At 42.6% G+C, this 16,811-nt stretch overlaps 1 protein-coding gene across 5 annotated transcripts in view; it reads left to right on the top strand.

The window, feature by feature from the left end:
• si:ch73-242m19.1 (uncharacterized) overlaps positions 1-16,811 on the top strand; it is a 182,325-nt gene that overhangs the window by 80,698 nt on the left and 84,816 nt on the right. For 4 of the 5 annotated variants that reach the window (XR_010017039.1, XM_063040782.1, XM_063040784.1 and 1 more), the window contains 5 exons: positions 3,134-3,336; positions 4,293-4,448; positions 6,753-6,846; positions 14,341-14,478; positions 16,359-16,510. Coding sequence is in view for 4 of the 5 variants with exons in the window: in XM_063040782.1 (XP_062896852.1) it covers positions 3,134-3,336; positions 4,293-4,448; positions 6,753-6,846; positions 14,341-14,478; positions 16,359-16,510 (743 nt within the window). In the remaining variant the exon portion in view is untranslated. The remainder of the gene's footprint in view (positions 1-3,133; positions 3,337-4,292; positions 4,449-6,752; positions 6,847-14,340; positions 14,479-16,358; positions 16,511-16,811) is intronic. The other variant, XM_063040783.1, reaches the window with a different exon arrangement.

Below are 16,811 nucleotides of genomic sequence, written 5' to 3'. Positions count from 1 at the left end.
AAAAGCACAAGACCACAACACATAGCAAAATCAGGCCATTCGGCCCATGAGGTCAGCTCTGCCATTTTATCATGGCTGATTTATTTTCCCACTCAACCCCATTCTCCTGTCTTCTCCCCATGACCTTTGACACCCTTACTAATCAAGAACCTATCATCCTTCGATTTAAATATACCCAAGACATCCTTTGGGACACACACTTGGGATATTGTATACAGGTTCGGTCTCCCTACCTATGAAAGAATATGCCTGCAATAAAGGTTCACCAGACTGATTTCTGAGATGAGGAGTTTGTGATCTCCTTGAACTTATAAAGTTCCTGTTCCTTTTTAGGGTAAACACACAGATAATGTTTCCCCTGGGTGATGCGTCTTGGATCTGTGGTCAGAATCTTGAAATGAGAAGTTAGCAATTCAGGACTGAGGTGTGAGAATATTGCATCACCCAGAGGTCAGTGAATCTGGAGCATTCTACCAAAGTGTGTTGTGGAATATCAGTTGCTGAGTATTGTCAAAGAGAGATAGAAGGTTTTTGAATTTTAATGTATCAAGGTATATAGGGTTATTGTCGGAAAAAGATGCTAAGTCAAAAGATTTAGCCATGATCTCATTGAATGAAGGGAAAGATCCTAGGTTCACAAGGACTTCCAGGACTGAACGGATTAGTATAGTATATGAGGAGTATTTGATGTTTCTGTGCCTGTACTCAGTGGAGTTCATAAGGGTGAGGAGAGTTTCATTACAAGATAGTGAGAGTGGACGTGGAGGTGACATCTCCATGAGTCTGTGATCTGGTGGCACAGCCTCAGATAAAGGGACGTCCCTTTAAAACTGAGGTGAGGCATTTCTTTAGCCAAAGGGTGGTGGATTTGTGGCCAAAGAAGGGATGGAGACCAAGAGATTGGGTGTATGGAAGGCAGAGATTGACGGATTCTTGATTTGTGAAGAGGTTAAAGGTTACAGGGAAAAAGCAGGAAAATCTGGTTAAAAGAGCCATGATTAAATGGCAGAGCAGATTCAAACAGCCAAATGGCACGTCTTATGGTCTAAAACAGTTTTGATTACAATTTCTTCTTGAATTGCTGATTGTGTCCAAGCAAAAAAAAAGGCCTGAGAGTCTGTAATGGATTATCTAGGAGGAAATTTCAGCTTCCCAGGGAAACTATGGTGCTGTTTCACCAATGAAACTATATTATCTATTTTATAACAGAGATCAAAGCTAATTCACAGGATAGTAACTTCATCCAACTGAGTACAGTGTTGTTACGTAGAAAGGTTGAAAACTACTATGCTGTTCACTTTCAGTTGCATTTTAGGCCAGATATAAATATTTCATGTGTATTGTGTGAGGCTTGAAACTGAGCTTAGGACTTGCCTGCTCAGATTTTGACCCCCTGACTACCACCTGCAGTATTAATTTGTGGAGTTTTTACAGATGATCACTGCAGATGTCCAAAGCGGAAGCTGCCAAAGTGGGCTACTGTTATGCTGAGGTTGTTTTTGTATATGGCTGACAGACCCAGGAAGCTGGTAGAAAGAGGATAGCGATTGGAAGATGCAAAGAATCAATGAGACGTACAGACTGGTTGAATAAAGCGGACAGCAATTTTGCTTAAATGATGAACACTAATTAATGGTGTACAAAGGGAAATTGGTATGTTGGTCCATGAAATACATGAAGATAATCAGGCTGGTACCACAAGGAATTAGGAAGGCACCTGTTGCACAGCTGTTGGAGGATGTTGGATATTTTGCTGCAGCTACATAGGACTTTGAGGATATGTCCAAGCTTAGATCTCCAGAATCTAAGTATGGGATGAAGGGATTATCTAATGAGAATAAGAAAGATTGTCCTTGGTTCACTGGAGTTTGGAAAAGTGAGATGTTACCTTCAGGAACCTGGCCCTGATAGGCCAGATGTCTATTGGCTTTCTCCTTTGTTTAGAGAATCAGGAACTAGTATCACCAGAAGGATTTGCCCAGTTCGCTCTTCTCTTACTGCCCGTTAAGCCGCTGGCACTTAGAGCAGCAATGACTATCTTCCATCTCTGTCTGTCCTTAGCCATCTTCTCAATTGTGTCCCAAGTATGGTTCAGGGTCCTCATTTCTGCCTCTGTGGCATGACACCAAGTTGACTTTAGTCTCCTGCGTTTCTTCCGCTCTTTAAGGGCTGTCTTGATGATGGAGTTGGCCTCTCTTCTGATCACGTGCCCAATCCACCTCCAACATTTCCTTGTGTTGATTGCGGCCATGTCCTCTCAATGATACTGAAGGAGTAGGGTGTGGTTGGAGATCTTTTTTGGCAAGAAAACAGGGAGGATCTTCTGGAGGCTCGTGGGTTGGGGCAGGGATAATGAGCAACTTTATCATTCAGAGACAGGCCCATCTTTGGAATTCTCAACTCCATAGGTGTGTGCACATTTGGTCATTAGCTATGAGCAAGACAGAATGATAGATTTTTGGGCTCTGAGACAATTGAGGGGCATAGAGATTAGGCAAGAAAGAAGATAAAGTACAAAGCAGGCCAAGATTTTGATTGGCAGATCAGGTTGAACGAGTGTTACATAGAAACATAGAAAATAAGTGCAGGAGTAGGCCATTCGGCCCTTCGAGCCTGCACCACCATTCAGTATGATCATGGCTGATCATCCAACTCAGAACCCTGTACCAGCCTTCCCTCCATACCCCCTGATCCCTTTAGCCACAAGGGCCATATCTAACTCCCTCTTAAATATAGCCAATGAACTGGCCTCAACTGTTTCCTGTGGCAGAGAATTCCACAGATTCACCACTCTCTGTGTGAAGAAGTTTTTCCTAATCTCTGTCCTAAAAGGCTTCCCCTTTATCCTCAAACTGTTACGGCCTGTTCATACTCCTATTCCTTCAGTTCCTTTCCCATGCACTGGATTGAGCCTCTAGACTCTGTGGGAAAATTTCTGTTGACACTAGTTTTGGAATGTCCTGTAACTGTGACCTAGAAGATAGGGCCAAGGGGTATATTTCCCTTGAACCAAGTATGGAGTTAAATTCAATCCCGTAACTCAAACACAATTATTGGATATTAGTTGATGGTGTTCAATATGACTTTGACCTAATCCTGTACCATCACTGAGCTGATCTTATTGCTGTTCCAGCTGTTTTCGGGTGTGTTTATTGAAGATCCACTCTTTGTCAGAGATGTTGGCCTTTCATTTATGGATGTTACTGAAGAGGGTGAAAGCAGACAAGGAGCAGATAAACAAGCCTTTGCGCTGCACGCTTTCTGCAGACTGCTGGAGATCATCACACTGCGCCACCGCCTGACGGAAACTGCCTCTGAGGCTGCCCTTTTAGCTCAGTGAGTTCCTCTGATCTGTCCTCATTTCCTGAATGGAGTGACTTCACAATCTCTCTGTTCTTTATCTTTCCCATGATGTTCCCTTTCCCAAGCAGCAGACCTCATCCCAGGCTTCTACTCAAAGCCAAGCACGCATAAGTCACCATGAATTAAAGACGACCATTGTAAGGCTTGAATGCTTTTTTTCCCTTTTCTTCACTAAACTAGGCAACATTGGTAAGGTCGCATGGTTTTAAAAATTTCATCTTATTACTGAATGGTGTAAGAGAGAATTATCTTTTGTTGCTTAGCCAGGTTAAAAAAAACTTAGTTAATAAGAAAGTCAAAAGCTAATGTTTGAGCGTGTATTCTTTCTTCCTACGTACTGTCTTTATCATTAATTATCAACAGAATGGAAGCTCTCCTATATGTTCTTGCCTTGTTTTGAGATTACTTCACCCAGCAGCACATTAAGGGTGATTTATTTTTAAAACTCTGCAATCAGATTGTTTACCTCTAAGTCTAAATAATTCTAACATTCCTCCTTTGACATATTAGCCAGTGGTGTGGTGGCATCTGCACTGGACTTCAAGCCGAGTGGTGCCGGGTTCGAATCCGGCAGGCTCCTTGACTCCTAGCAATTCGGCCTCATGAAAACAGACAAGTGCTAAACAAATGGCAAGGTTGCCACCCAAAACAACAACAATAATTAACCTACCAACCAGTACGTCTTTGGACTGTGGGAGGAAACCCATATGGTCACAGGGAGAACATACAAACTCCTTATAAGAACTCAACTCCCTTGACACATATTATTGAACACTTTTTTTAAACATTGACTATATATATCTCTACTAGTTATTATGACTGTAGTTTCATATCTCGGTAGAACTGAGTAAATTGTACTGCAAATTCCACTTACTTAAAATTGACAGTTTCAAGATGATCCACTTCTATAGTACATCTGTGTTTTGCAGGTTATACAAGTCTGTTGCTGTGCAGATGGGCTTTGACGAGTTCCATCTCTATCTGCGGCCAGTGCAGTTTGAATTTGCAACTCACAAGGAGAAAGCTGACCAGCCACCTCCGGTCTTCATCACGAGTCTACTGGACGATGACAGTAGCATTGACAGGTAGTAGTCAACGTCGTGCTCACAGTCAAGGGAGCACCGTCAGTTTCTGTACATTTGTTAAGCTATTTGCCTTTTTCTTTGTCCTAACAACAAACAATTTTTAAAAAACTGCAGATGCAGGAAATATGAAATAAAACAAACTCCTGATAATACTCATCTGGTCAGACACCACCTGTGGAGAAAGTAACTACTTTTGTTAGAACACTTTTTTAATGCACTGCATGGTTGATGACTAAAGATGTTTCAGTTAGCTGTCAGATTTTTCTGCTATTTGGTGTGTCGAAGTTGCTTTGCCCACTAGAAGTAATCTCATTCGATGGAAAATATCAAAGTCAGTGAAAAAAGCCAAAGTCATTGCAAAAGAAAAAAATTTCAGGGTGTATATTATATACTTCTCTCTGACATTAAATATACCTATTGAAAAGGTGGAGGTCAATGAGAAAATGCCAAAGTCAACAATAAAATCATTAAAACTGGCAAAAGTTCAACATAGATTTATTATAATGTATACAGTATACAACCTTGTGATTCGCCTCCTTGCAGGCAGCCACAAGAGAATGCCATAGAACCAGTTTTTAAAAAAGCCCCACACAACAAGACCATAAAACAGGCCTAAAAAAGAACAAATCGCGCAAACCAAGTGAACAGATAACGCACAGAACATAAAACACCAAACGGCTGAATCCTCAAAAGTGAGTGCGCTGCCACGAGCTGCTGAGGCGAGTGAAGCGGGTCCGGGAGCCGACTGCTGTGGCTGCAGCCACCGAGCCACTCGGTTCAGCGCTGTGTCGACGGCTGCAGGCCACAGCCACCCATCCAGTTCTGCGCTAGCGTCCCTTGATGCGGAAGATTCCCAGCCCTCTACTCCACCCACCCCGCGTACTTGATATATTCCACTGTTGTCAGTTGTCTACCGTCTCTTGAAAGTCTACCAAATTCAGTGGTGACGCAGGCGGTGCTGCCACTGCACCAACCCAGTGACCGGGGTGGAGTTTGCACGTGACTGCTTGAATTCCCATCAGGTGTGCTCTGGTTTCCTCAAACAAGCTACAGACATCTTTGTGGGGTAATTGATGTAAGATACCCCTCGAGTTGCAAAGTGGTTAGAAACGTGAAACAAAGTAGGCTGTAGGCTAAGAGGGGGATTGGACTAATGGCATTCCTTTGATAGTCCAAAGGCTCGATGGGCTGAATGGCCTTGTGTCCTGGGAAAGCAATATAACATGAAAGTGGGCATTGCTCACCCTTCAGTTAGTAATGGACTTTAGAGGCACCTAGATGGCACCTAGGCACCTAAAGAGAAGGCGGCGCGATGTAGCGCGCAGCGGCCACTCCGGTGATGAATATCTGTTATTTGTCAAGTAGGATGCCGTGCACAATCCTGATTTGATGGAGACAGACGTGAGAAGCACGGAGGAACATCTGATGAAACTTCTGAAATACCTGTTTCGCTGCCGCTGCTACTGTGTGATCCAGAATCTCCGGAGGAGAAGGCCCTGAATCCTCGGCTTTGCCTGTTGCTTGGCGGCCAGGGTGGGGTCGAAGCGCTCGGCAGAGATGGTGCTCGGTGTCGGAGGCTCGAAGTTTTCGGACGGACTCAGGGTCGGCTGTGGTTGGGTGCTTCCAGGGTGCTGCATCGGCAAGTTTGCGGCGCTGGAGTTTCATGGCAGGAAGAGTTTTCTTCCTTCTACCATCTGCGTGAGATGATGGGGCTATTGGGACTTTAAGACTTTTTTTTACCGTGCCCATGGTCTGCTCTTTATCAAATTACGGTATTGCTTTGCACTGTTGTAACTATATGTTATAATTATGTGGTTTTTGTCAGTTTTAGTCTTGGTCTGTCTTGTGTTTCTGTGATATCATACTGGAGGAACATTGTATCATTTCTTAATGCATGTATTACTAAATGACAATAAACGAGGGCTGAGTGTCCTCATAATCTAATCTAATCTAATTTTTCCTCCTTGTTAGCTTTCCAATTATTTTTCATCATTGTTTCTCCCTCCAAATCTACAAGTGTAGCTACTAAAATTGCTTTTTATCCTGGGAGAAAATTTAGAGGACATAATTCAAATGTGGAAGGATGTTAGAGTAAAGATTAAAATGGTTTACTTAATTTAATATGGAAGTTATTCCCTCCAGAACACTAAAATATTTAAACATAGGGATTTAATAGCTAATGAAAGGTCCCTATAAAGGATCTCGATCCAAGTTGTCAACTGTCCATTTCCCTCTTTAGCTGAGTTCTTCCAGCTTTTTGTGTGCTGCTCTGAATTAATATCTTAGCTGTTTTTCAATCCACAGATATGCTCCCTCAAGCCTGCCGTTAGCGATTCAGGAAGTAGATGAAAACCATATAGGAAAATTCAGTTTTCGCACAAAGGAAGCAGTTCTTCAGGTGAGTGTCTTGTTTAATGGGGAATATCATATAGGTAAAGAATCAGCCTCAGTTTTATTTATTTATTTACTTATTGTGATGCTGCTCAGATAGGCTTTTCTAACTCTTCAAGCCACGCTGCCTAGCACCCCATGAATAACCCCAGCCTAATCAGTGTACAATTTACAACGACCAATTAACCCACTAACCGATATGTCTTTGGACTGTGGGAGGAAACCAGAGAACCCGGAGGAAACTCACGTGGTCACGGGGAGAATGTACCAAACTCCTTACAGACAGCGGCTGCCCAGCGGACTGGAACAAACAAACAAAATGCTGGGAGTCCAAGTAACACGCAAAAAAAATGCTGGAGGAACTTAGCTGAACTAGAAAAAGTGTAAGATGCAGGGTCTGTAGAGTCAGAGTATACAGTTAGACTGTTCAGCATGTATCCAGAAATAGCTTGAATAGTCATTAAAGCAGATTTAAAATATACTAAATGTTGCTTCTGATGTTCTTTCGGACAGTGAAGTGCTGATTTTCCATTGCATACTGGATAATTAAATAAAGTCATAAAATCTCACTTTCACTCGACAGATGCATCGCATCTTTGACCTCTGTTTTTTTTAAAAAAAATTTTGTCCTAGTGGGAACACCATTAAAAGCTGGCATCTGTCAATCATTTGAGTATTTTTGGAAAGGGTTTAACAAAATACAGAGGGGGTGGATAACCTTTCAACTACGTGACCAGTGAATAAGATTGAACTTGGTCAAATTTGTTTGTGCTTGTTTTAACTAAACTTGCATGAGGCAATGAAGTTGTAAAATAGAACACAATACCTTACAGATGGAATAAATCTTGGATTTATTGTTTCTCCAATAATTGACTTAGAGTTTTAGGGGAAAAGCTAAATGTTCTTTAATCCCAAAAAGTGCAATCCTTGATACAATAGAACTTAAACTGGAATAAAGGGAATTATAGAGGCATGAGAGAGGAGCTTGCCCAGGTGGATTGGAGGGGGTTACTGGCAGGGATGATGACAGAACAGAGATGGCTGAAGTTTCTGGGAATAGCTCACAAGGCACAGGACAGATATGTCCCACAGAAGAAGTTGTTCTCAAATGGCAGGTCTGGGCAACCGTGCCTGACGAGGACCACATAAAAGCCAAGGAAAGGGCATATAAGGTAACAAAAGTGAGTGGGAAGTTGAATGATTGGGAAGCTTTTAAAATCCAATAAAAGGCAACTAAAAATACTATAAGAAGGGAAAAGATGAAATATGAGGGCACACTAGCCAATAATATAAAGCAGGATACTAAATGTTTTTTTAATGTTGTATAAAGAATAAGACGGAGGTGAGAGTAGATATTGAACCACTGAAAATGATGCTGATAAGGTAGTAATGGGGGACAAAGTAATGGAGATGAACTGAATGGGTACTTTGCATCTGTCTTCACTGTGGAAGACACTAGCAGTGTGCCAGAGGTCCGTGAGTGTCAGGGAGCAGGAGTGAGTGCCATTGCTATTACAAAGGAAAAAGTGCTAGGCAAACTGAAAGGTCTTAAGGTGGATAAGTCACCTGGGCCAGATGGTCTACATCTCAGAGTCCTGAAAGAGTTGCTGAAAAGATAATGGATACATTGGTCATGATCATTCAAGATTCACTTGATTCTGGCATGCTGGAGGACTGGAAAATTGTAAATGTCACTCCACTCTTTAAGAAGGGAGGAAGGCAAAAGAGAGGAAATTATAGGGCAGTTAGCTTAACCTTACTGGTTGGGAAAGTGCTGGAGTCCATTATTACAGACGAGGTTTCGGAGTACTTGGAGGCCAATGATTAAAAAAAAGTCAAAATCAGCATGGTTTCTGTAAAGGGAAATCTTGACTGACAAATACATTAGAATTCTTCGAGGAAATAACAAGCAGGGTGGACAAAGGAGAGACAGTGGATGTCATTTACTTAGATTTTCAGAAGGCATTTGATAAGGTGCCTTACATGAGGCTGCTTAACAAGATAAAATCCTATGACGTTACAGGAAAGATACATGCATGGATAGAAGAATGGCTGACAGGCAATGACAGGGGGCTTTTTCTGGTTGGCTGCCAGTAAGTAGTGGTGTTCTTCGGGGGTCAGTATTGGGACCACTACTTTTCACATTGTTTGTCAATGTTTTAGATAGTGGAATTGATGGAAAAGTTTGTGGATGATACGAAGGTAGGTGGAGGGGTAGATTAGTGCTGAGGAAGCAACGTGATTGCAGCAGGACTTAGACAAATTGGGAGAATGGGCAAAGAAGTGGCAGATGGAATACAGTGTTGGGAAATGTATGATATTGCAGTTTGGTAGAAGGGATAATAGTGCAGACTATAACCTAAATGGAGAGAAAGTTCAAGCATCAGAGGTGCAAAGGGACTTGGGAGTCCTCGTGCAAGACTCCCAGAAGGTTAATTTACAGGTTGAGTCAGTGGTAAAGAAGGCAATTGCAATGTTAGCATTTATTTCAAGGGGAATAGAGCATAAAAACAAGGAGGTAATGCTGAAGCTTTATAAGACACTAGTCAGACCGCTTATCTCAGAAAGGATGTATTGTCATTGGAGAGAATCCATCGGAAGATCACGAAGATGATTTCGAGAATGAAGGGAATAACATATGAGGTGCATTTGGCATTTTGGCTCTGTACTCATTGGAATTTAGAAGAATGCGGGGGGATCTCATTGAAAACTACCAAATGTTGAAAGGACTAGATAAGATGGATGTGGAGAGGATGTTTCCACCGGTGGGGGTATCCAGAACTTGAGGGCACAGCTTCAAAATTGGGGCGGGGGGGGACCTTTTAGAACAGAAGTAAGGAGAAATTTGTTTGGTCAAAAAGTGGTAAATCTGTGGAATACTCTGCCACAGACTAAAGTTGAGGCCAAGTCCGTGGGTATATTCAAAGCGGAAGTTGATAGACTCCTGATTGGTGGAGGCATCAAGGGATATGGTGAGAGGGCAGGTGTATGGGGTTGAATGGGATCCGGGATGAGCCATGATGAAATGGCGGAGTGGACTCAGTGGGCTGAGTAGCCTAATTCTGCTCCTATTTCTTATGGTCTTGAACTCTAGCGTAAAAACTCTTCTGTTTGAAGTTGTCTGTTCCACGGTGAAGGTATGAAATTTAGATGGTAATGTTGATCTCAGAAGTTCAAAATAATTAGGAGAGGATCATAGGGATCTCCCTACCATCCACTGGGGACATTTCAAATCAAAGATCAAATCAGGTTTAATTATCGTTGAGCTATACATGGATACAGCCGATCGAAACAGCGTTCCATGTAACAATTACAGTACGGAAACAGGCCATCTCGGCCCTTCTAGTCCGTGCCGAACTCTTACTCCCACCTAGTCCCACCGACCTGCACTCAGCCCATAACCCTCCATTCCTTTCCTGTCCATATATCTATCCAATTTAACTTTAAATGACAACATCGAACCTGCCTCAACCACTTCTGCTGGAAGCTCGTTCCACACAGCTACCACTCTCTGAGTAAAGAAGTTCCCCCTCATGTTACCCCTAAACTTTTGCCCTTTAACTCTCAACTCATGTCCTCTTGTTTGAATCTCCCCCACTCTCAATTGAAAAAGCCTATCCACGTCAACTCTATCTATCCCCCCTCATAATTTTAAATACCTCTATCAAGTCCCCCCTCAACCTTCTACATTCCAAAGAATAAAGACCCAACTTGTTCAACCTTTCTCTGTAACTTGGGTGATGAAACCCAGGTAACATTCTAGTAAATCTTCTCTGTTCTATCTCTCTTTTGTTGACATCTTTCCTATAATTCGGTGACTAGAACTGTACGCAATACTCCAAATTTGGCCTTACCAATGCCTTGTATAATTTCAACATTACATCCCAACTCCTACACTCAATGCTCTGATTTATAAAGGCCAGCATACCAAAAGCTTTCTTCACTACCCTATCCACATGAGATTTCACCTTCAGGGAACTATGCACCATTATTCCTAGATCCCTCTGTTCCACTGCATTCTTCAATGCCCTATCGGGGACCAAGGTGCAAAACGTACGCAGCACGCTCAAAACAGTGAGCAAACAAAAAACTAGTCACGCAAAAAAATGCATATATAGTCCCAAGGCCCTGAGTGACTTGTCCTGTAAATTGGTGGTACAGTTCCCAGTAATCCAGTCTTACTCTACCAACTGAACACTGGAGGGCTACGTGTGCAGGGCCCTTAGTATTATCAATTATCCCACATCCCACCCATACATCCAGCATCCTCTTTGACTTTCTAACATCAGGATGGAGACTCCGATGCAAGAACGGTCAGGATGCGAAGTAGTTTCTTCCATTAGGCTTTAGAGCTCCCTGCCACATTGCATTCGAAGTGTCACTGATTAATCTGTTCTGTACCTGACTATATTTAATTTATGTACTTTATGTATGCATAATTCATCTGTAATCTTTTATCCCTACTTTCCTAAGTTATTGTGTGTTATATGTGTGTTTTGTGTACTACAGTGCTTTACACCCTGGTATATAAATGCATATAGTTAAATAACTATAAACTTGATTTGAAAAGTCTTGGAAAGGTTTTTGCGGTCTAAGTAAAATATATGGTGGTTATGACTTCTTGGGGATTATTTTATCTGTTTATTCATTACACTAAAGTCGTGTGATATTACTAAGAAAGGAAAACAATATGGATGTGGTTTAAAGGGAACTTTCCAGGCCTAGCTCAGTCAACGTCACAAAGTGGAATCTGCCATAGTATGTAGAATGGGTTTAGTGGCATCTTAATACATTTACCCTGTGTCAGTGCAAGAAATAGAATGAAGTGATTACTGAAACCAGCGACAAACACAATGACTTTATACAGTGCCTCAGTGTATTGATCCCACCAGACCCCAGGGTGCTTCACAACAGTGTTTACAAACACAGTGCTACATTGGCCTCAGAATCAGGTTTAACATCACTGGCATATGAAGATCAGAGTGGTCAGCTATGTATGGAACCAAAAGAAATGGGGGAGATCTTAAATGGGTTTTTTGCATCTGTATTTACTAAGGAAACTGGCATAGAGTCAATGGAAATAAGGCAAACAAGTAGTGAGGTCATGGAACCTATACAGATTGAGGAGGAGGAGGTGCTTGCTATCTTGAGGCAAATCAGAGTAGATAAATCCCCAGGACCAAACAGGGTGTTCCCTCAGACCTTGAAGGAGACTAGTGTTGAAATTGCAGGGGCCCTGGCAGATATATTTACAATGTCGGTATCTATGGGTGAGGTGCCGGAGGATTGTTGTTCCGTTATTTAAAAAAGGCTCTAAAAGTAATCTGGGAAATTATAGACCGGTAAGTTTGACGTCGGTAGTAGGTAAATTATTGGAAGGAGTACTAAGAGATAGGATCTACAAATATTTGGATAGACAGGGACTTATTAGGGAGAGTCAACATGGCTTTGTGCGTGTTAGGTCATGTTTGACCAATCTGTTGGAGTTTTTCAAGGAGGTTACCAAGAAAGTGGATGAAGGGAAGGCAGTGGATGTTGTCTACATAGACTTCAGTAAGGCCTTTGACAAGGTCCCGCACGGGAGGTTAGTTAGGAAGATTCAGTTGCTAGGTATACATGGAGAGGTAGTAAATTGGATTAGACATTGGCTCAATGGAAGAAGCCAGAGAGTGGTAGTGGAGGATTGCTTCTCTAAGTGGAGGCCTGTGACTAGTGGTGTGCCACAGGGATCAGTGCTGGGTCCATTGTTATTTGTCATCTATATCAATGATCTGGATGATAATGTGGTAAATTGGATCAGCAAATTTGCTGATGATACAAAGATTGGAGGAGTAGTGGACAGTGAGGAAGGTTTTCAGAGCTTGCAGAGGGATTTGGACCAGCTGGAAAAATGGGCTGAAAAATGGCAGATGGAGTTTAATACAGACAAGTGTGAGGTATTGCACTTTGGAAGGGCAAACCAAGGTAGAACATATAAGGTAAATGGTAGGGCACTGAGTAGTGCAATAGAACAGAGTGATCTGGGAATTCAGATACAAAATCCCCGAAAAGTGGCGTCACAGGTAGATAGGGTCGTAAAGAGAGCTTTTGGTACATTGACCTTTATTAATCAAAGTATTGAGTATAAGAGCTGGAATGTTATGATGAGGTTGTATAAGGCATTGGTGAGGCCGAATCTGGTGTATTGTGTTCAGTTTTGGTCACCAAATTACAGGAAGGATATAAATAAGATTGAAAGAGTGCAGAGAAGGTTTACTAGGATGTTGCCGGGACTTGAGAAACTGAGTTACAGAGAAAGGTTGAATAGGTTAGGAACTTATTTCCTGGAGTGTAGAAGAATGAGGGAAGATTTGATAGAGGTATATAAAATTATGATGGGTATAGATAGAGTGAATGCAAGCAGGCTTTTTCCACTGAGGCTAGGGGAGGAAAAAAACCAGAGGATATGGCTTAAGGGTGAAGGGGGAAAAGTTTAAAGGGAACATTAGGGGGGGCTTCTTCACACAGAGAGTGGTGGGAGTGTGGAATGAGCTGCCAGATGAAGTGGTAAATGCGGGTTCACTTTTAACATTTAAGAAAAACTTGGACAGGTACATGGATGAGATATGGAGGGATATGGTCCAGGTGCAGGTCAGTGGGACTAGGCAGAAAAATGGTTCGGCACAGCCAAGAAGGGCCAAAAGGCCTGTTTCTGTGCTGTAATGTTCTATGGTTCATTTGTTGTGAAATGTGTTTTGTGGCTGCTGCACATTTGTCACACGTAATAAAAACTATAACTTGCATTAAGAAGTACAAATAAAATTAAGCAAAATAAGCAGTGCAAAAAGAGAGGGAAAAGACCGAAGAAGTGTTCATGAGTTCATTGACCATTCCGAAATCTGATGGTGGAGGGGAAGAAGCTGTTCCTGAATATTCTCCAACAATAAACTTCAGGAAAACATGGATCACTTCCTGTATTTTGGTGCCGTGTCTCAGTGAAGGTAGCCATTAATGATGAAATTCAGTATTGCCGTCTTGGATATTTTGGTGACTAATTAAAAACTGAAGACCAGGAGCAGACCTAGCGAGAGGTTCAATGTCTAAGGGGCAACAGTGATCCCTAACCTCCTATTTGGCTGTGTGCTGTGAAATATCTACAGCAGGCATCTCCAGGTACAGGAAGGTCCCACCAACATTCTCTTCACAAAATCCTCTGAATTCACTGGAGAGATCAGCAACCCAACAGTTGGGCACTAATTACAGTCAGTAATCTCCACTGGGGAGGCCACCACATTGCTCACACATCCAACATCTGATTCCCGGAACACGCGTACTCTTCTGAACGCTGTGTTGGCAAGGCGATGGTAATATTACATATGCTCAGCTAAGACAAAGGCAAGCAAAGGAGTGCACAGAAAATGGGCTTCCTCCACATCACCATTTTAGAACACTCAAACTCTTCTCTCTGTTAACTTTCAGACTTATTTGAAAGTTTTGCAAATTCCCTTCCTGTTTCTTGTAGCTGATGGCTAGACGTGGAGTAGAGAACTTGCAGGTGGCTTTGGCTTGTCAGACTGTGCAGAAGAATTCGCTGCTTGCTGTGGTGCAGCAGGCTTTGTTGTGCTCTGTGGAGAAAGCTGCCCTGTCCATGGACCCTAAGGTACAGAAAACCTTTGTTGTTCCACCTTTCCCCAAAACGTTGGAGCCAAAACACTGGTGCCCTTCATGACCTGTACAGAACTCTTATATCAGGCACACAATCACCAGGCTGTGATTTCCCCAGCTGAGTACTTAAGGGACAATCCTTAATAAATCCCCCTCCCCTTCCACAGTCTCAGTCTGTTCCATGTTGCCTAGTTCCTATTAGAGCCCGGCTAAAAGGTGTAAAGGGGGAAGGTACTGATACTGAATTAATTTATTTGGCGTTATGTCCAAAGTATGCTTGATACCGATCCACACTCCTTTAATTGGAACGTTGTGACAACCAGACAACACTGAATAGATTGAGAAGAGCATAGAATCAGAATCAGGTTTAATTTCACTGGCATATATCATGAAATTTGTTATTATGCGATAGCAGTATATTGCAATACGTAATGATAAAAACTAAGTTATAGTAAGGGATATATATATTTTTTAAAAGTTAAACTAAATAAGTGTTGGCGCGTGGCCAAGTGGTTAAGGCATTCGTCTAGTGATTTGAAGGTCGCTAGTTCGAGCCTTGGCTGAGGCAGCGTGTTGTGTCCTTGAGCAAGGCACTTAACCATACATTGCTCTACGATGACACCGGTGCCAAGCTGTATGCCCTTCCCTTGGACAACATTGGTGTTGTGGAGAGGGGAAACTTGCATCATGGGCAACTGCTGGTCTTCCATACAACCTTGCCCAGGCCTGCGCCAAGGCATAAATCCATGGTCTCATGAGACTAACGGATGCCTATAAAACTAAATAAGTACTGCAAAAAGGGGGATACATCTCTACCAAGGGAGGTGTAAGTTGCTGTTCCCACTGCTAGCCTGCAGGTGACCCTTGGGCAAGGTGTAGTACCTGCTTAGCCCCCTGATCAGGGTCACATGGGAGCAGGTGGTGGATCTTAATATGAGTAGCTGGCGCATATCACAAGCCCTGGTTATATGACCACTGATGTCAGGAGACGTTCTCTGAAGAGTATCGATAATGGCTGGGGTCACCTGCCTTGTAAAGACACTGCCCAGAAGAAGACGATGGCTAACCACTTCTCTAGAAAAATTTGCCAAGGACAATCATTGTGTTGATCGCCCACATCATATGACATGGCACATGACGAATGAATGCAGAAAGAGGAAAAAAAGTAGTGAGGTAGTATTCATAGGTTCATTGTCATATCAGGGGAAGAAGCTATTCCTGAATTATTGAGTGTGTGGCTTCAGACTCCTGTATCTCCTCCCTGATGGCAACAATGAGAAGAGGGCATTTCCTGCATGATGGGGGTACTTAATGGTGGATTCTGCCTTTTTGAGTCACCGGTCCTTGAAGATGTCCTGGATCAGGCCCTTCAGTCCACAAAGTCTGTGCTGACCCTAATGCCCAGAAAAGCTGCATGTGGTCCATTTCCTTCCATTCCCGGCTTGTTCACGTGTCTACCTCGATGCCTCTTAAAGGTTGTTGTCCTATCTGCTTCCACCACCTCACCTGGCAGCGTGTCCCAAGCACTTTATATAAACAAAAATCTTGCCCAAAAATATTCTCTGAACTTTCCCCTTTCATCTTAAAACTGTATATGTAAAAAAGGGGAAATTGAGAGGGGATTTTCTTAAATGTTCAGGGTGGGGAATTATACAATGTGTTTAAAATTATATGGCCTCTTAGACATTACTGGGGAAGTATGGAATCTAAGTGGTTATCTGGTGAGAAACTCTTCCAGGCTATAAACTATCAAGATGGTTCTTTACTCAATGGCCGAGGACAGAAAATGCTCCTTAGTGAAATAAATTTATCCTTCTCAGTTCAACTTACTTGACCCTGAATGCTGATTTTGCTTGATCACACTGTACTTTTTAGGACAAATTGTTGGGTTATCCGAGTCAGGACAACATCACCGGTACGAGTCGTGCCAGCACAGCGAGAGAATCAGAGAGCCAGCAGCTCGCCTTCCCACTAGGAAATGCCCGCTCCCTTGGAATTCGAAAGCAACATTCTGCTACCAGGAAAAGGTGTGTTCACATTACCGTGTGTAAGAACACATAGAACATAGAATAGTACAGCACAGTACAAGCCCTTCGGCTCACAAACCCTGCCTCCCATATAACCCCCCACCTTAAATTCCTCCATATACCTGTCTAGTAGTCTCTTAAACTTCACTAGTGTATCTGCCTCCACCACTGACTCGGGCAGTGTATTCCACGCACCAACCACTCTCTGAGTAAAAAACCTTCCTCTAATATCCCCCTTGAACTTCCCACCCCTTACCTTAAAGCCATGTCCTCTTGTATTGAGCAGTGGTGCCCTGGGGAA

The sequence above is a fragment of the Mobula hypostoma genome, chromosome 2, assembly GCF_963921235.1.
Source record: "Mobula hypostoma chromosome 2, sMobHyp1.1, whole genome shotgun sequence".
Lineage (NCBI taxonomy): Eukaryota > Metazoa > Chordata > Chondrichthyes > Myliobatiformes > Myliobatidae > Mobula > Mobula hypostoma.
Note: the sequence above shows the minus strand (reverse complement) of the source record. Positions and strands in the feature narration are given on the sequence as shown.